Source organism: Pelophylax lessonae (assembly GCF_965119305.1).
Source record: "Pelophylax lessonae genome assembly, chromosome: 5".
Lineage (NCBI taxonomy): Eukaryota > Metazoa > Chordata > Amphibia > Anura > Ranidae > Pelophylax > Pelophylax lessonae.
The window spans coordinates 158407282-158428457 of NC_138772.1; the positions used below are offsets into that span (position 1 = coordinate 158407282).

The window sequence follows — 21176 nt, forward strand, 5'->3', positions numbered from 1 at the left end:
GGACACAAAAGTTTCCATAATGGCTGACAAAGATTCAATTGTCAATGGGGTGCTGGAGGATCCCGCAGACCCCTCGAGGGGATCCGGAGGAGATACATGAGTGGCAGGGTCCATGTTAATACAGGACACTTTTGCCAGCAATAAACAAAAAAACTTTTTTTTTTTTTTTTTTTGTGTGTCTCCCCCTAGCGCAATAGCGCCCCTCAGAGTACCTGCTTCTCGATCCCAGAGAGAGAGAGAGAGAGAGGGACCCCCAAGGCTCACCAACCGATGCAGTGCAGTTTCCAACAAACTGCAGCCAGCGTCTGTCTTACACAGACTGGAAGGAGCTGTTTGCTTTTTCCCGGGCAGAAGGCGTGGCTCCGCCCCCTGTGTACGCCTTCCGGCGTTCCCAGCCCTCCACGAGGAAGCTGGGCTCACAAAACATGGCCGCCCCCATAGAAGAGACATGAGACTCCAAAAACATGGCGGCCGGCGTGACCTGAGGACATACATGCATACGGTCTACGGCAAAATGGCGGCGGACCGCCGATATCGTCTTCCCAGCACATCCACCTGCACTCTGCTGAGAGGTGACATATGGATCTGCAGAGATACACTGCACATAAGGTAGGATTATACCTCCTATGTTTGCTGTAATGTTACAGTCTGCTGGGTAGAGTGTTAGCTCTTGAACCAAGTCCACTTCCCACAAAACACATGCTGTATTACAAGGGGGACTTGTAAGTGTCAGATATATACTGACCATATATGGAGGGGCCCATAATATATACTGCCTCATAAATGAGGAAAAAAGGGAACGTTTTACTCACCATACCGAACCGACAGGCACCCTCTCTTCATAATACCCTCTCCACCGAGGTGGGGGTTTGTGGACGCCTCGACTCTCTGGTCCTGGCGTCCAAGCGAGCTTTTAACTCGCAAAGTCAGTCCCTTTACTGGGACTCCGTCGCGGCCGACTCAGCGCACTGGTCTGCACGCGCTTTTAGGCAGAAACCGGGGTGACCACTGGATCTCACATCCAGCCCGTCGCCCGGCCCCGCATACTTACTTGAATATGTCGCGGCCGACCAAGCGCAATGCCTGGTCTGCACGCGCTCGTAGGCCGGCTGGGGTGACCACAAGTGTCGCCCAGTCCGGCATTTTTGCTTGAAGATCTCACAGGAAAAAAAAACACTGGAGAAAACTACCTAAAAAATTTCTTTTTCTTAAAGAAAAAAAGTCTTGCCAGGACCAAAAGATCCCAGCAAGGAACTTAGGTCCTTACTCCTGACTAGACAGAAAAAAACTGATTCCCTGTAGCAGAGAGAGGGAGGATATACCCTCAGGGACTGCCCCCTAGGGTGGAGCCAGAACGTTTTGTCATTCTGCCTAGTCCTACTCCTGCGGAGACAACATAACCCAGCTCTTGAGAATCAAGAAGACTACGTCTGTCAATGAGCGATAGAGAAATATGGTTTGGACTACTACAAATGGGACAGTCATATTCAGGAATAATGTCTCCCTTGTAATATGAAGATTTTATTCCCTGTACAGTATGAGGTCTCTGACCAGGAAGTACAACTCCTAATATGCTCATTCCAGGAAGATCAATGAGGAGACTGACTGTCTTACAATGTTGCTTTTGTCTGAGGTGGCTTTCCATTCACCTAGTGTCGGGTGTGCTAATGAACTCACCTGTTGTCTGCTAAGGGATGTATTGACACACAGAGTAATGTGTATTGGGGGCTCGTTATGGAACCATTGTTCTGTGCCTGGCTATTGTGTACATTGATTGTCCCCTGGGGGTTTCTGTCTTATTACACATAACAGTCCTTCTAAGCAAGCTATCGGACCAATCCCTGCTGACTCATTTTCAAGTCCTCATTTGCATGGCTAAGGAGGACCTGAAGGAGAACGGCATGTACTTTTCAATTGACCAATGGGAAAGCGGTTGTTGGGGGCAGGATGTTCCAAATTCTGTATAAAAGTGTGCCGTGTTCTTCCAATAAATGGTCTTCCTGTTTGAACTTACATACAGCCTGCCTGGTGTTTGTTATAATGGATTCTGAACGGCACATAGCTGTAGTTCGGATCCCGGAGCCTTGGTTGACCGAACCATCAGACGTTGCGATCTGCAAGCTGACTCACTAGAAGCAGAGGAGTGTCGGGAGAGCGGAAGCAAGCGAGCATGGGTCTCGTCACAGGCTGATTTCACACTAAGGTGCTGCGGTTTACCTGCACCACGAGTGCGGTGCAGTGCACCTGCGGCCTTCCTGCAGGTTAGCTGCACTGAGCCATAGACTTAGATTACATCTTGCGGGTATGGTGCACTCTCTCAAGCGCACCAAAACTCCTGCATTCAGTTTTGGTGAGCTTTCAGATAGTGCACAAAACCCGTATATAATAGAAGTCTATGGCTCAGAGCAGCTACCCGTCAGTAAAGCCGCAGGTGCACTGCGCTGCACCTGCAGATCAATGTAACAGCAGCCTAATAACCCTTTTTTGTAAGCAGTAATATGCTCATTGCAACAATACAGTGTATGGGATGTTTAATACACTGATGTTTTCCTCTTCCAGCTTCTTCTGGCATGACTTTTCAGGCTGCTAAAAAGGTCACAGTTGAAATGCACCTGGTATAACTCTGCGTGGGACAGGAGCAGGCACTACAGAGGAAACAGTTTTATGTGGCTCCTGCTCCCTCTGCGGCCGCCTGCTTCCTCTGCTGCCAGCACCATCTGCACGCTTATCCTCTGGGATGGCTGGTCAGCAAATCAGTTGATCACGATCTGGGCTTGCCAACATGCCATCCCAGAGCGTGACATGTGCTTCCCCGGTTTGAGGTTGCGGGCCATATCAGAGGGCCCTGCCATAAAGCATATCTCTGGATCAGGCTTTCTCAACCTTCTTAACATGGAGGAAACCATAAAATATAATTCTGGTCTCTGAAAACTCCTACTAATGATTACTTTATCTACAGCTCACAGCACATTAATGTGATGGTCTGTAGGAAGAATCCTTCCCTTACAGATAGCTAAAAAGATCATTTGTGTCAGTGGATACTTATCTGAGAGGCAGACATTGCCCATATCTCAAAGAAACCCTAGCAACCTCTGGAGGAACCCTGGTTGAGAAGAGCAGCTCTAGACCTGGTCTAATTCATGTGTGTCTGAACAAATTAATAAACATGGCCTGTTCCATTTTTCTATTTGAAAATAGAAATCCAAAGCCATTTTTGCATAGTACCCACTATTATCTGGTTTCCTAGCGCTTAATCTAACCTCTTACAGTCACTCAGCCTTGTATTCCAATCCATATGTATAGTCTTACAAGTAAAAGATTTGCTGAAACTAATTGTGAGAAGTGAAATTGATTCCTCTATAAAAAGCGTCTGCCTAGAGCGGAGATCACAATAAACTCTTGATGGCTTTATGCACATCGAGCTTTCACTGCACACTTCTCAACATGGACAATTACCTTTGTCCTTTGAAGTTCCGCTCGGAGGCGTCCGCATTCTTCCTGAAGCAATTTAAGTTCTTGCTCCACTGACCGGATTTTCAACTCGCTGTTCAGTTTTTCGATCTCCCAGTCAGTAGGAGTTTTGCTTAAGCTTTTCATCACTGTAAAAAGAGAAAATGTTAATCCATCCTGAACAGAGCTCTTCTACTAAGCAATGAATACATCTGTGTCGTGTTTTGCTAATTCAATTTAGACATAAAAAGACAGCAATTAGCAAACCTCTCCTGCCAGTTTCAAACTACCCAGAGCTTTTGGGCTTACTTCAGACTCGCAGAAGAACTGCTAAGCACTGTTTTTATATGAAATAGGCAATAACCTCTTTACAATAATAAAAAAAAAAAAAAATCTGTCTGTAACCCCATGTATTACAATGCAATTTTATATACCAGTCAGCCATAACTTTACAACCACTGACAATTTACAGTGGGTATAAAAAGTCTACATACCCCTGTTAAAAGGTCAGGAGACAAACATTAAGAATTTCAGAACTTTTCCCACCTTTAATGTGACCTATAAACTGTACAGCTCAGTTGAAAAACAAACAGAAATCTTTTAGGGGGTGTAAAAAACAAAAAACTAAAATAATGAGCATACCCTCTTATAACTGGGCATGTAGCCTAGTTCAGATTTAAGCAGTCACATTCAAACTCATGTTAAATAGGAGTCCGTACACACCTGCCATCATTTAGAGTGTCTCTGATTAACCCCAAATAAAGTTCAGATGCTCTTGTAGGGCCCCATTCACACAGGCGGTGCGCCCGACGAACTCCATTTTGCTTAGTGGGGATCAATCCGCCGATCCCCGCTGAGCAGGAGGATGACAGCTCTGTCTCCGCTTACTTTGCAGAGATGGAGGTGTCAGAGCCCCACTCTCCTCTATGGGAGATCGAATGAAAACGGACCGCCTGTCCATTTTCATCCGATCCAGACGGATGGAAAATAGGGTTTCCATCGGTCCGGATTTTACAGAAAGGATCGGATTGGATAGCAGTGGGTGTCAGCAGAGATGTCTCTGCTGACAGCCACTGCTCCATAGGGCTGCAGGTCCGTCTGAAAAACTGAAAGGCGGACTGGATCGGAAAGCCTGTGTGAAAGGGGCCTAGATCTTTCCTGACATTTTCTTAGTGTCGGTTCACAATGGTGCGATGGGGGGGGGGGGGGGAACGCTGCAAATCCACTATGGGTTCCTGCCTCGCTCCCGACTCGCAGGCAGTTCACACTGCTATATGCAAACTGCTGGGAGTGTCAATACAAAGTTAATGACATCCCCAGATTAGTTCACATATCGCAGTGCGAACTGTCAGTTCGGACAGGAATCGGATGGCATAGGTGTGAACACTCATGCGATCCGATTATGATGTGGACCCAAAAAAGGGTCCTGCACGACTTTGGTCAGAATGCGTTGCCAGTTCAGCCATACAATTTGTTTGGCTGAATTCACATTGCACAGACATCGCATGTGATTACAGAGCAGTGCGGTGTGAATCACATGCTATGTCTGACATCGGTATAGTGTGAACCAGCACCGAGTCACATCCTACAGCAAAAGCCATGTTCCGCAGAGAACTTACAAAGCAGCAGAGGGATCTCATTGTTTAAAGGTATCAGTTAGGAGAAGGGTACAAAAGAATTTCCAAAGCATTAGATATACCATGGAACACAGTAAAGACATCATTATCAAGTAGAGAAAATATGGCACATCAGTGACATTACTAAGAACGGGAGGTCCTTCCAAAATCAATGAAAAGACGAGAAAAAAAATGGTGAGGGAGGCTGCCAAGAGGCCTACAGCAACATTAAAGGAGCTGCAGGAATATCTGGCAAGTACTGGCTGTGTGGTACATGTGACCACAATCAGAGACGGTAGAGTGGCAAGACGGAAGCCTTTTCTTACGAAGAAAAACATCCAAGCCCAGCCTAAATCTTGCAAAAACACATCTGAAGTCTCCTAAAAGCATGTGGGAAAATGTGTTCTGGTCTGATGAAACCAAGGTTGAACTTTTTGGCCATAATTCCAAAAGATATGTTTGGCGCAAAAACAACACTGCACATCACCAAAAGAACACCATACCCACAGTGAAGCATGGTGGTGGCTTTGGGGCGGTTTTTCTCCAGCTGGAACAGGGGACTCAGTCAATGTAGAGGGAATTATGAACATTTCCAATTACCAGTCAATATTGGCACAAAACCTTCAGGCTTCTGCTAGAAAGCTGAACATGAAGAGGAACTTCATCTTTCAGCTTGACAATGACCCAAAGCATACATCCAAATCAACAAAGGAATGGATTCACCAGAAGATTATTCTTTTGGAATGGCCCAGCCAGAGCCCAGACCTGAATCCGATTTGAAAATCTGTGTGGTGATCTGAAGAGGGCTGTGTACAGGAGATGACCTAACAACCTGGCACATTTAGAGTGTTTTTGCAAAGAAGAGTGGGCAAATATTGCCAAGATGTGCCATGTTGATAGACTCATACCCAAAAAAACTGAGTGCTGTAATAAAATCAAAACGTGCTTCAACAAAGCAGTGGCGTAGCGTGGGGGGTGCAGGGGGGGCTGGTCGCACTGGGCGCAACATCTGGGGGGGCGCATCCGCAGTGTCACTCTGTCTGTCTGACTCTGACATACACAGTTCACACACTGTCTGCAGCTGCCTTCATCTTTAGGCTGGGAGATGTCCATCGCGGCCTTCCTATTGCTGAAAATGGCAGGGCGGGGCCGGACTGTGCCTCACCTGTCCATTCGTGTAGGGTGGGGTGGCGTTGCAAGCCAAGCCCCGCCTATGCCGCCGCTCCTCACTGTTTAGTCAGTTTAGCAGCGAGTGAGTCAGCAGCCTGGCGCTGTCACAGAGTGGGTTTTTGTTTTTTTAATCACCTGATTAGAGCCAGAGGCTCTAATAGGTTTAAAAAAAATGGTGGATCCTGGGCGCAGAGCAGTGCGCCCCGGAGTCCACCCATTGTGTGACAATAGCGAATGAAAATTCGCTATTGTCACACGGATCCTCCTCCTGGCCAATCAGGAAGCAGGTTCCTCATTGGCCAAAAGGCGAACGCATGCCATTGGCCGAGGAGGAAGAGGCGGGAGGACTTGAGGAGACGCGGGGGAACTGAGGAGAAGCCGCCGCTGCAGGTAAGTCTCTCTGCATTGAAGGGGACACGCTGGTCACTCTGCATTGAAAGGGGGCACGATGATCTCTCTGCATTGAAAGGGGGCACGAAGATCTCTCTGCATTGAAGGAGGGCCCGGCACGCTGGTCACTCTGCATTGAATGGGGCACGCTGGTCACTCTGCATTGAATGGGGCACGCTGGTCACTCTGCATTGAAAGGGGGCACTATGATCTCTCTGCATTGAAAAGGGGCACGGCACGCTGGTCATTCTGCATTGAAAGGGGGCACGCTGGTCATTCTGCATTGAAAGGGGGCACGCTGGTCATTCTGCATTGAAAGGGGGCACGCTGGTCTATTTGCATTGAAAGGGGGCACGCTGGTCTATTTGCATTGAAAGGGGGCACGCTGGTCTCTCTGCATTGAAAGGGGGCACGCTGGTCATTCTGCATTGAAAGGGGGCACGCTGGTCATTCGGCATTGAAAGGGGGCACGCTGGTCTCTCTGCATTGAAAGGGGGCACGCTGGTCTCTCTGCATTGAAAGGGGGCACGCTGGTCTCTCTGCATTGAAAGGGGGCACGCTCATCACTCTGCATTGAAAGGGGGCACACTATACCTTGATTACTGAAGGCCCCTTTCACACTTTTATGACCTCAAAGTCGGATTAGGGGGTCCAAATTACTTGCCTTGCCCCGGGTGCTGACAACCCACGCTACGCCACTGCAACAAAGTATTAGTTTAAGGGTGTGCACAGTCAAGCAACCATATTATTATTTTAGTTTTTTATTTTTACTTCCCTCCACCTAAAAGATTTCAGTTTGTTGTTCAAAAGCACAAAAGAAGAGAGTGCAAAGCCGCCCTAGCGTAACTCAGCTTTAATATGGTAAAGTTAAAAACACTACAATGGTCAAACTCACATTGTGTGAAGATAGATAAAGCATAAGGATTCCACTGTGGCCGCACTCCTAAAGTGAAAGTGAACATGTTGTCCCTAAAGTTGATGTGTTGAAAGCAGAAAAAAGGGCATCACAGTTTGTTGCGTATGGGGCTGCATAGCCAATAGCCAAAAGCACCTACACACGAGCATCAGAATTTGACCACAGGACAATGAAAGAAGGTGGCCTGGTCCAAAGAATCAAGCTTTCTTTTACATCCTGTGGATGGCCGGGTGCATGTGCATCACTTATCTGGGGAAGAGATGGCACCAGGCTGCACTATAGGAAGAAGGCAAGCCGGCAAAGGCAGTGTGATGCTTTGTGCAATGTTCTGCTGTGAAACTTTGGTTCCTGCCATTCACGTTTAACAAATACCACTCACCAAAACATAGTTGCTGAACTAGTACACCTGTTCATGAAAAAAGGTAGTCCCTGATGGCAGGGGCCTCTTCCAGCAGGATAATGCTCCTTGCCATCAGTGTTAATTTTGGCGTCAAATTTGAATTTAGTTTTAGTGCTATATTTTATTCGCATTTTAGTCATCTGCAATTGTTTTAGTTGTATTTAGTCAACTATAATCTGAAGTACATTTTAGTCTACTAAAATATCCTACATTTTAGTCGACTAAAATCGAATGGGTTTAGTTAAATTGTAATGCATTATTTAAGCATTTCTTTAGAATTTCCAAACTCATATAATCCTGGAGTAAACAAAAACTAATATCATGTTTATTTTATTTATGGTATTAAGGTTTGAACAAACTACATGCTCTGGGCGGTCTGAGGAGGCCTGTAATGCACACAGTGCTCTGGACGGTCTGAGGAGGAGGCTGTAATACACACAGCACTCTGGAAGATTGGGAGGCCTGTAAATGCTGCACAGTTCTCTGGACGGTCATCTGAGGCGACCTGTTATGCTACACAGTGCTCTGGGTGGTCTGAGGAGGAGGCTGTAATACACACAGCACTCTGGACGATTGGGAGGCCTGTAAATGCTGCACAGTTCTCTGGACAGTCATCTGAGGCGACCTGTAGCGCTACACAGTGCTCTGGGTGGTCTGAGGAGGCCTGTAATGCACACAGTGCTCTGTACAGTCGTGAGTAGGCACTCTTGGGAAGCCTGTAATGCTGCACAGTGCTAAGCACGCCACACCACTAAGCATGCCACAGTTGCTACCTTGCATGCTGGGAGGGGAAACACTCACGGGTTTTACAGGCGGAGCTCCAAGGAAACCAGATGTTCACATGGGTAAATGTCCCTCCCTTACATTTTCATTCCAATTTCATTAATTTATGAAAATGGAATTAATTTCCGTCATAGTTTTCGTCAACTGACGAAAATGTGGGGTCATTTATGTTTAGTTTTCCTCACTGGAAAAGTGCCGCTGATGAAAATTATAACGCAAATCTTTTCAACCACAAATATAACACAACCTGCCACACTGCAAAAATTGTTCAAGAATGGTTTGAGGGACACAACATTGTGTTCGAGGAGTGGCCCCCAAAATCTTCAGATCTCAAGCCAAGGAAGCATCAGTGGGATGTGTTTGAAAAACATTTCCGAATCATGTAGGCCCCACCTCGCAACTTACAGGATTTAAAAGATGTGCTACTAATGCTTAGTGCCAGATACCACGGCATACCTTCAGAGGTCTAGTGCCATCTATGCCTCGACAGGTCAGGGCTGTTTTGAGGGATAAAGGGGAAGCTACTCAATTTTAGGTGAGTGGTTATAAAGATATGGCTGATCGGTGTATGTTGCCTTCTGTAAGCAGGTATGACAATTAGCATGATCATTTAGATGGGGTGGGCACATAGGAGTGATACATGGTTAAATTAATGAAATCGCGGGGACTGGAAATGACGCAGCAACGCATGGCGTCACCACGACGTGCATGCACGATATATGGGAATGCTAAGGGCCACAATAGGTGCCATTTTCCTTCCCCCACCGACAGTTGAGGGTTGACATTTCTGAGAGGAGAACTATAAATGCCGATACAAACACTGGATAGCCTCTGAGAGATTTGTCAGGAAATCTTTGACCTCCCAAATTTGGCGGTCTGGATCTCTTTACTATGCTGGAGAATTTTTATATAAGTGCCCCCCCTTTTCCATTTTTTGATATAGAAGTGATTAAACCTTGGAAAATTACTAATATATATATATATATATATATATATATATACACACACGCTTTTTTTTTTTAAATATGTGAATTTTGCAATCATCTATCCATGGAGGGTCACAAAATATATATTATTTACCCTTATCTCAATATAAAATGGGGTCACTTATTATCTCCAATTCATTTTAACTTTCCTTCAAGCTTTGGTATCCGACTTATGTCCAGCGGTTCTTGTGTGCCATGAACATTTAATCACTGTACTATTGGGATATTTTGAGCCGTGAGAGCACTCTCGCCATAGAAAGCATATTATGTAAGTGTTATCGATTGTATTTCAATGAGTTAGGCTTATATGAGCATGATGCATTGACCCTAAAACAAAGTTGTTCTGTGTTGCACAGTGGTATAAAACTCCTGAAGAAGACATATTTTGTACCTTAATTTTGAAAAGTGTTGGATATCCCCAACTTTTGGAACCATCAACTGTTTCACATGGTGGTGGGATTGAACAACAAATAGCTGGGGAATACCACTTGTTGCATTTCAGATGTGCTAATATGGTGTAGATTGTTCATGTCTATATGGTTGTACCATGCTTGTACAAAAAGATTTTACAAAATAAATTACTTTTTAGTACTTTTAAATAATAATAATAATAATAATAATAATAATAAAGTATAGAATATAAAGAACACAATATTTTTTTTACATAAAAGCTTGTGTTTGAGCTGCCTTTAAAAATCCCATGAAGTGAGTGTATACTTTGATTTTGTTGATATGAAGGCTGGTCATACAATATACAATTTTCTGTACAATTTTCGTGAAATTTACCTTCAACTATGTAGTACAAAGGCCTGCCTAATTGGATACAAGTGAAAGTGTTGTTTAGCTTTGACCTCATATTATGTGGTTTGTGGTAAATCTAACAGAAATTTTACAAGAGAATTGAACATGTATGGCCAGCCTAACAGCTTCTTATTTGAATGCTCCATCAGAGAAGCCTGCACATACATGCAGAAACCTCTGTTACACCTAAATACTAGACTAACTGATGTCTAACAAAAACAACATTTAGCAGGCTTGTGATTGTTGAGGTGGAAAAATACGAGCACATAGGAGCGCACACACCCAGGCAGTGATGTAATATACTTTACCTTGGTGTGTTTCCAGCTCAGATTTCACTTGCAGGAGCTCCACTTCTTTAGACTGCAATTGTTCATTCAGGTGCTTTGTGCTTTCATTTTTTTCCTTCTCCTGTGGATAAAGAAATAATAGTTAAAAAGAACAAGAAATAATCAAATTTTAAAGAGAAAACCTAGCAAATGAAAAATCCTAATCTGAACCAATCCCCTGACAGCAGTACTCAGACTTGGAGAGAGGGGGCAGCACTAAAGATCAATCAGTTGAGCTGGCTAGAGCCATTCTGATAGGAGGAGAAAGCAGAGCGAACAGAGGGATGTTTTTACATTGCAATGCTGCTGTGATTTCACTGTCTGGAGGCAGGGAGGCTACCAGGCTGTAGTGCCGAACTACAGAAGAGAAAAGTCAGGTGTATATCTCAAGACTAGACAGATAAAATACAGCAAATACTTTTGGCTTGTTGGTTGCTACTGAATCTTACAGGGTAAAATAAAAATCAAATCACTTTTTTTTTTTTTTTTGCGGCCTATAAATAAAAACCTGTCACAACACATTTTATAAAATTAAAGTTTAGGTTAAAAACTCCATTAGCAAAAAAAAAAAAAAAATTCTAACGATCAAAAAATAACATTTGCAAAGAAATGATTATTGCATGACAAATGGGAACAAACAATGAAAAACTATCTACTTTCTAAATCAATTTCCCCATGGTAGGCCTACCAGCCAGGTTCATGAGCAAAAACCTTTGCAATGGAAATTACAAAATATCACAAACTTTAGCTTTTTAAAAACCCCATTAGCAAATAATAAAAAATTTAAAAATTTTAACAATCAAAAAAATAACATTTGCAAAGAAATGATCACTGCGTGACAAACAGGAACAAACAATGAAAAACTATCTACTTCCTAAATCAATTTCCCTATGGTAGGCCTACCAGCCAGGTTCATGAGCAAAAACCTTTGAAACGGAAAGTATACAATATCACAAACTTTAGCTTTTCCTAAAAAAAAAAGCAGAGTAGGAAAACTGGACAAGTGTACTACAGCATTAAAAAAAAAAAAAAAGTGTGCGTGTAAAGGCAGGTGTCCAATGCTTTTGGTAATATAGTGTATATTATAACGTTTATATTTAGATTATTTTTATTTTTTTAATGTGTAGCGGGGTTAAACATGCCTAAAGACACTGTTTGATATGTGGGAAGGAACTAGGCTCCCTCTAGTGGTAGCTGCATGGAATTTCCCGGGCTGTGACTTCCTTTTCACAAGATGAAGAAACTACATCTCCCAGGCTGCTTTGCAAGATCCAGGAACTAGGCTCCCTCTAGTGGTAGCTGCATGGAATTTCCCGGGCTGTGACTTCCTTTTCACAAGATGAAGAAACTACATCTCCCAGGCTGCTTTGCAAGATCCAGGGTGCACGGCTGCACCGCACGGCACTATGGGGGAGGTTATTTAAAGGAAGAGAGAAGCGCGCGAAGGGGGGGGGCCTTTCTGCGCTGGACTCTGAGGAACCAGCGAGCGAGAGTGAAGGACTGACACTGGATATTGGGCCAGAGCCTTTTAGCCTGGAGGGACGACGTGGAACCGTCCCATCTCAAGCACGAGGCACATTCCTGGAGGTCATACTGCTGTTTGCCGAGACCGGAAGTCATCCGCCAGAAGGACCCCGCGCGGCTGGCATATAGCCAAAGGACTGAGACCGCAGTGGAAGCGCGCGAAGGAGAAACTTCTGTTGGTGAGAGGGCACATGCCCAATAACTGACTTTATCTGCTGAAGAGACAGTTTTATCTACAGATAGCGGTAGCGCAGCAGGAGGTGATAAAACCCCGGGGTTTATCACCATACTCTCTCAGGAGACTCATAGACAAACAATAAGGTCTGTAAAGGAGTCGCCAGAGGCTTATCTCTCTCGCAGAAGTTATTGCTCAGTTACGCAGACACCCTGCGGTGACAACTAACAGCTCGTTGTTTTTTCTCTCTTGATCTTTATTCCTAATCTGGATTACAAATGAGCTCTATTCAATAACCTTGCTAGCGAAGATCAACAAGAAAGAAGAGAACTCTGGGGGAGGGACTCAGATAGGCCCACCTACCTGGTACTGTGTCTAGCCTTAATGCAGGAGGAGTGTGGGGGTATTTTTTTACCTTTTTAAAGCTGTTTTAAATAACCTTTTATGGACTTGTATTGTATTGTATTGTATCTCCCCTATTCAATTTGATACATAGTAAACTAAGTTTGGTTAATTACAATCTTGTGCGTTGTTCCATTGTGTCACCCAGAAGGACTACTATTCAAGAAGGTAACAAGGTATTGTTGCATAGTGAAGTATTGTATTCCAACCTGTGTATCTATTTGATAGTCCAGTCCTATTCTGGGTCAGTTGTGCCTGAGGAGGGATCGAGCCAATTTGATTGGGTTGTTAGGCAGGGTGTAGACCCAATAATATAATCAGCAGCTCCTGCGGGGGTGGTGCTACACGTGGGGGCTCGTCCGGGATTTCTACAGTCCTGCAATACAACCCTCTCAGCCATAGAATCCCCTCCCACGCAGAAATGGATCCTGTCGCTGCTGCTGAGTGGTGCAAGGAAGAGAATGTCATAGTGGAAAATGGCCTGGTGGTTGAAATCAAGGGAGAAGCCTGGACTGAAGAAAAGCTCCTCCCTGTTTTGAGGGCACTATCCACAGACAGGAAATTCTGGGTGATTGACATGAAAACTGACACCACTGTCCCACACACGTATGCACTGTGTGAGTGGAGGAAGGGGGTCCCTGATTATTTCAACGGAAACAGTGTAAAAACTACTGACCAAACAGAACTTTTCCTGATACATCCAGGAGTTCCTATTGCGGGTCCCTCATCCACCACCCCTGGGGTATCCAGCCAAGAAAAAGGTGTCCAAGAAGGGCATCCTGAGTCATCACCTTTGTCGACTTTTAGCTCAGAACTGTGTGCTGTTCTTGGGGAGATTGTGGCAAAATGTAGTAGGGACTCCTCGAGCTATTTGATGACTGGATATAGGAAGCTCCGGACATTCTCTGGGAAACAGCCTGTGCCTTCAGCAGAAGATGGGTTCGAAGAGTGGTTAGATACCGCCACTCAGGCTTTGGAGGAATGGGAGGTACCAGAACAGCACAAGAAGCAGAGGATCACAGAGAGTTTAAGGGGACCTGCATTAGAGGCTGTACGTAATCTAAAGCTTAGCAAGAAGAACTGCACTGCACAGGATTATTTGGACATTCTGCAAGATGTGTTTGGTCGGACGGAGAACGCGGCTGAACTTCTCTACCAGTTGGACCACTGTTATCAAGAAGAGGGGGAGAAGTTGTCCGAATTCATTAAACGTCTGGATAGGATTATCCACCAGATTCTGTTAAAGAAAGGAATAGACCCCCGGAAAATAGATGAGACTCGTGCACGACAGGTTCTGAAAGGGGCTCAACCTTTAGATCCCATTGCCATACTGTTACGAACTCGTCGAGATGGCGGCATTCTAGAATACCCCGATCTGATTCGAATGGTCAGAGAGGAAGAGGTCATGTTGGACAACAAGAAGAAAAGTCGGCAGTTTGACTCAACTGCCCGGGTTGGAGTGATAAGTGTGGAAGAGGGTGACTCTCAAGTTGAACTCCTAAAGACCCAAGTGTCTCAGTTGATAGAAATGGTGTCCATCCTGACTGGTCAGGTATCCACTCTACCCAAGGGGAGTATATCGGAGAGGCCAGATGAACCTGTTAGTCTCAGCACAGATCCAGAGCCACGGCCTGTAAGATTGTTAACTTGTTTCAACTGCGGGGGAGTTGGGCATGTTAGAAGGGTATGTCCCAGCTCAGGAAATGCTGCCGCGAAACCTCGCGAGCCAGCGGGAAACTTCAGAGGACACCGGTGAAGGAGTCAACCGGGTGTCCGCCAGTCTTAAGGGACTCCAGAAGTGGTGCAGGATCAGGGAAACTGAGTCAGGGGGTCAGACCCAAATATAACACCCCCAGTTCTAGACTCCGGGTTACTGAGGGAAGGAAAGTCAATGCACACCGGATTCGGCGGGGGCCTAGATCAAGGAAGAAAAAGGAGAAGAGGGCCAGGGTACAGAGAACTGAATCAGATAACAAGGCTACATCAAGAGAATTCCCAACTAACTTGGTCGGGCCCTCCCCAGTGGTCTCGGTTCAGGTGGAAGGAATTTACACAAGAGCCCTCCTTGACACAGGGGCCCAGGTGACTCTTTTGTATAGAGACTTCTATGATAAATATCTTACCCATCTACCTTTGCAGAAGTTGGAAGATCTGGAGATATGGGGTATTGGGACCCAAAGTTTTCCCTATGACGGGTATCTGCCAATCAAGTTGACCTTTGATCCATCAGTGGCTGGTGAAGCGGAAACCTTCGACACCTTAGCGGTGGTCTGTCCTCGTCCACCAGGGGCCAACAAAAGCTCTCTCATCGTAGGAACAAACACTGACCTGGTAAGGCGCCTTCTGATACAACTGGTCCAGGGACAAGATGCTCAGGCGCCAAGGATCCATCCCATGCTACGGCAGGCCTACCAACGATTAGTGTTGGAGCAAGAGACCCCCGCAGAAGGAGTTGGACGACTCTGGAAGCTGGATAGAGCAGAAAAGGTCTTACAGCCAGGAGAGGTGGCCTGTTTTAAGGCTTCTGTTAAACTCACATGGCAACAGCCGGGTCCCTTCATTATCTTTGAATCAGGTCAAAAGGAGAGACAGAGAGGGATAGAAGTGATCCCTGAGGTGATCCCTTTGAAGGTGTTACAGGAAAACCGTGGAAGGGTTTTAGTGAGTGTCAGAAACACCTCTATTACACCAGTGAAGGTACCGGCCAGAGTGCTCCTGGGCCAAGTCAACCCGGCTACCCCAGTTGCCCCCATTGATTTCAAAGAAAAGGAACAGGGTGAAGCGGTTATAGAGGAGCTTTGCTCTGGAAACGCTGCCCTCCCGCCGGAATGGGTGAAGAGGGCCAAGGCACAACTTGCTCGATGTAGGGAAATATTCTCTAAGGACGAGTTTGACGTGGGATGTGCCAGGAGCGCCACTCATAAGATCCGCCTGAGTGAGGACAAGCCTTTCAGGGAGAGAGTCCGGCGAGTCCCCTTAGGTGACTTAGAAGATCTACGTCAACAGCTGGCAGAGCTCAAAAAGATCGGGATTATCCGAGAATCCAGGAGCCCGTATGCTTCCCCGATAGTGGTAGTCCGGAAGAAAAATGGATCTTTGAGGCTTTGTATCGACTACCGAACGCTGAACAGAAGAACCATCCCAGACCAGTATACCACTCCTCGAATCGAAGATGCCCTACAGAGTCTGTCAGGGGCGAAGTGGTTCAGTGTGATGGACTTAAAGAGTGGGTATTATCAGATCCCCATGCACCCTGAAGATCGGGAGAAAACAGCCTTCATCACCCCTGTGGGGTTCTTTGAGTTCAATCGCATGCCTCAGGGGTTGTCCGGGGCCCCTGCTACCTTCCAAAGGCTGATGGAGAGGACCGTTGGAGATATGAATTTGATAGAGGTACTGGTATACTTGGATGATGTTATCGTGTTTGGCAGAACTTTAGAAGAACATGAGGAGAGGTTGGAAAAGGTCTTGAAGAGGCTACATGAAGAAGGTCTGAAACTTTCTCCTGAGAAGTGCCAATTCTATCAGTCCTCGGTCCATTACCTGGGCCATATCGTGTCTGAGGAAGGGGTGGCCACTGACCCGGACAAGCTGGATGCTGTTGCTTCCTGGCCGAGACCCACAAATGTGACCGAACTCCGGTCATTCTTGGGCTTTTGCTCCTATTACAGGAGGTTTGTGGAGGGGTTCGCCCAGATTGCCCGACCCCTAAATGAGCTCCTGAAGAATGAAGAAGATGATGTCCCTGAGTTGGTAAAGCCGGCGAAGTCCACCATAGGCCCCCGGAAGGCTAAGGAATCCATCCAGGATCAGTGGACCCCGGAATGCGAAGGGGCCTTTGTCCAGCTGAAGGAAACCCTAACCACTGCCCCTGTGTTGGCCTATGCGGACCCCACAAAACCATATGAACTGCATGTTGATGCCAGCCGAGATGGGCTGGGGGGGGTACTTTATCAGGAGCATGAGGGTCATCTGCGACCTGTTGCTTATGTGAGCAGAAGCCTACTGCCTGCTGAAAGGAATTATCCTACTCACAAACTTGAATTCTTGGCCTTGAAGTGGGCAGTGGTTGACAAATTGAAAGACTACCTGTACGGAGCTGAATTCATTGTCAAGACAGATAATAATCCCCTCACCTATCTGTTGACTACGGCCAAGCTGGATGCAACAGGACATCGATGGTTGGCTGCCCTCTCTAGCTTCAATTTTAGCCTGAAGTATCGGCCAGGAATCGGAAATAGGGATGCAGATGCCCTATCCAGAAGGTTGCATGTTCCACAGGAACCTGCGGAAGAATGGACTCATTTGGCTCCAGAAGGGGTGCGTGCCCTATATCAGGGAACTGAATTTCGATCCCGAGGAGGGTCAAGAGCAGAAGAGATTGGGGTTTCGGCTATCGGAGTACCCAAATGCTACTGCCAGGTGACCCAGGTTGAAGGGGAGGGTTTGCCCCGGCTGTCCAAAAGGGACTTGCGGAAGGAGCAGTTGGAAGACCCTTTGGGAAAACTTCTTTTGGAAGCCTTGGAGATCCAGAGCCCTGAGTTGCTTCTAACTGACTCCCCTCAGGGGGCCCGTCTGTTACATAGAGAGTGGACCCGGTTACAGATCAGAGAAGGAGTGGCCTACCGGAGAGGTCCATCTGAAGATCTGGAGGAGAAGTGGCAACTGTTCTTACCAGCTAAATACAGAGAGGGAGTTCTGGCCGCTCTTCATGATAATCATGGCCATCTGGGGCCCGAAAGAACCTTTCAGCTTGTCAGGGACAGGTTCTACTGGCCTTGTATGAGGGCCGAAGTTGAAGGATACTGTCATTCTTGTGTCCGGTGTATACAGAGGAAGACTCTGCCACGTCAAGCAGCCCCAATGGGCCATCTACAAAGTCAGGGACCCATGGAGCTGGTGTGCATTGATTTCCTTTGCTTAGAGCCTGATCTGAGTGGCCAGGGGAATGTCCTTGTGGTAACAGACCATTTTACCAGATATCCTCAAGCATTCCCAACAAGGGATCAGAAGGCCTCAACGGTAGCCAAAGTTCTTGTAGAGAAGTTCTTTGTACATTATGGGTTACCACAACGCCTCCATTCTGATCAGGGAAGGGACTTTGAAAGCAGACTGATCAAGAGACTGTTAGATATGTTAGGCATTCAAAAGACTAGAACCACTCCCTACCATCCACAGGGGGATGCCCAGCCTGAACGATTTAACAGGACTCTTTTGGATATGTTGGGGACTTTGAGCTCAGAGAAGAAACAGCATTGGGGCAAGCACGTAGCTGCCATTGTGCATGCCTACAACAGCACTGTCAGTGATGCTACTGGATATTCCCCTTATCGGCTGATGTTTGGAAGGGAGGCTCGGTTGCCAGTGGATTTGGCCTTTGGCATTTCGCCTGATCATACCTCTTCAGCATCGCATAGAGGATATGTGGACCGACTGCGGAAGAGTCTGAAAGCGGCCTATGACAAGGCTCAGGCCACATCTGATCAACGTGGACTGCGGAATAAAAAAAATTTCGACCTAAAAGTTCGGATCCATGACCTGCAACCAGGGGACAGGGTTTTGTTGAGAAACTTGGGTGTCCCGGGAAAACACAAGTTGGCAGACCGCTGGAAGTCCCAACCTTATGTTATCTGCAAGCAACTGCCAAACCTTCCTGTGTACCAAATTCGGCCTGAAGGAAGTGTGGGTCCATTGAAGGCTTGGCATCGGAACCATTTGCTGCCTCTCTCTGAAGCGGTTCGTATGCCCCCTGTGGAAGACTTGTCAGAGGCCCCTTCGACTTCTCGCCGGTCCAGACCAGTTACCAGATCTCAGACGACGCTCCCAGATGAGGGAGAGGGAAGTTCTCCATCTGAAGATTTGGAAGATGAAGAGGAGGTACCCGACTGGTTGTGGTCATCTCAGTTGCCAGAACCCACACCTGCCTCCCTGTCTTCATCTGACTTGGCTGATAGAGGAGCCCTTCGGGCAGAAGCCCCTGAATTCATACCCTTTCATATGCTTCCAGAAGAAGCAGCTGAGGATGAAGATTCTGAGGAGGAGGTTGCACCCTTCTCTGAAGAAGAACTGACCTCTCTTGAACCATCAGGTTCCTCTGTGTTGGAACATGAGGAGGGGGACATTGAAGAATCCTCAGAAGTGCCTGATCCTAGCACCTCTGAGAGCATGCCTCCACGGGAACAGAGGGAAAGGAGAGTCATTCACCCACCTAAGAGACTGACCTATGATCAATTGGGTGAATGTTCGGAAGAAGCTGTTTTTACCTCCAAAAGATCTCCTGACCAGCCTAGTTCCTCCACTGTAGATTTGGTGGGGGACAACCCTAGCTCACCCCCAGGCACAACTGTACAAGCCACCCAAGTTTTGGGGGGTCTGTGAGAGATCATGAGAACAAAGTATTGAAGTAGAAAACGTTTGCATTTAAGTTTGTACATAAGGATATTGGGTTTGGCCATTATAATAAGCACAGTTTTTGATGTTCACAATTTGGTTTACTTTGTGAGTTAATGTTTGCGCACATTTTGTTGCTCTGATCTCACTATATGTTTTTTTCTCTTTCTCACCTTTTGATGTTTTTTTTTCAACACAAACTTTAAGATGTAAGTGTTTAAGAAATTGCAAAGGCACATGTGCTTTTTAAAGGAGCACTATATAAAAGCACTAGAAATCAGCACTATATTAACACTGTAGAAATCACTTATTTGTTTATTAATTGCACTTTATCGTTTTACTGTTGCACTGCTATTAGAATACAAAATTGGATGTATTCAGATTGACTTATTTCAGCAAAATGTTAATGTTTTTGTTGTATAATGCCAACCTATGCACTAGGGTACATACTGTTGACCTCTTTGGGGACCAAAGTTTCTCAAGTGGGGGGAGTGTGTAGCGGGGTTAAACATGCCTAAAGACACTGTTTGATATGTGGGAAGGAACTAGGCTCCCTCTAGTGGTAGCTGCATGGAATTTCCCGGGCTGTGACTTCCTTTTCACAAGATGAAGAAACTACATCTCCCAGGCTGCTTTGCAAGATCCAGGAACTAGGCTCCCTCTAGTGGTAGCTGCATGGAATTTCCCGGGCTGTGACTTCCTTTTCACAAGATGAAGAAACTACATCTCCCAGGCTGCTTTGCAAGATCCAGGGTGCACGGCTGCACCGCACGGCACTATGGGGGAGGTTATTTAAAGGAAGAGAGAAGCGCGCGAAGGGGGGGGGCCTTTCTGCGCTGGACTCTGAGGAACCAGCGAGCGAGAGTGAAGGACTGACACTGGATATTGGGCCAGAGCCTTTTAGCCTGGAGGGACGACGTGGAACCGTCCCATCTCAAGCACGAGGCACATTCCTGGAGGTCATACTGCTGTTTGCCGAGACCGGAAGTCATCCGCCAGAAGGACCCCGCGCGGCTGGCATATAGCCAAAGGACTGAGACCGCAGTGGAAGCGCGCGAAGGAGAAACTTCTGTTGGTGAGAGGGCACATGCCCAATAACTGACTTTATCTGCTGAAGAGACAGTTTTATCTACAGATAGCGGTAGCGCAGCAGGAGGTGATAAAACCCCGGGGTTTATCACCATACTCTCTCAGGAGACTCATAGACAAACAATAAGGTCTGTAAAGGAGTCGCCAGAGGCTTATCTCTCTCGCAGAAGTTATTGCTCAGTTACGCAGACACCCTGCGGTGACAACTAACAGCTCGTTGTTTTTTCTCTCTTGATCTTTATTCCTAATCTGGATTACAAATGAGCTCTATTCAATAACCTTGCTAGCGAAGATCAACAAGAAAGAAGAGAACTCTGGGGGAGGGACTCAGATAGGCCCACCTACCTGGTACTGTGTCTAGCCTTAATGCAGGAGGAGTGTGGGGGTATTTTTTTACCTTTTTAAAGCTGTTTTAAATAACCTTTTATGGACTTGTATTGTATTGTATTGTATCTCCCCTATTCAATTTGATACATAGTAAACTAAGTTTGGTTAATTACAATCTTGTGCGTTGTTCCATTGTGTCACCCAGAAGGACTACTATTCAAGAAGGTAACAAGGTATTGTTGCATAGTGAAGTATTGTATTCCAACCTGTGTATCTATTTGATAGTCCAGTCCTATTCTGGGTCAGTTGTGCCTGAGGAGGGATCGAGCCAATTTGATTGGGTTGTTAGGCAGGGTGTAGACCCAATAATATAATCAGCAGCTCCTGCGGGGGTGGTGCTACAAATGTATTTATTTTTTTTATGTATTTAT

The 21176-nt window shown here is 46.1% G+C and overlaps 1 protein-coding gene across 1 annotated transcript in view; it reads right to left on the minus strand.

The window, feature by feature from the left end:
- Positions 1-21176, minus strand: part of AZI2 (5-azacytidine induced 2) — a 92735-nt gene that overhangs the window by 57076 nt on the left and 14483 nt on the right. The window contains exons 3-4 of the mRNA XM_082257540.1: positions 10821-10920; positions 3457-3599 (exon numbers count right to left, since the gene is read on the minus strand). Coding sequence (XP_082113666.1) covers positions 3457-3599; positions 10821-10920 — 243 coding nt within the window. The remainder of the gene's footprint in view (positions 1-3456; positions 3600-10820; positions 10921-21176) is intronic.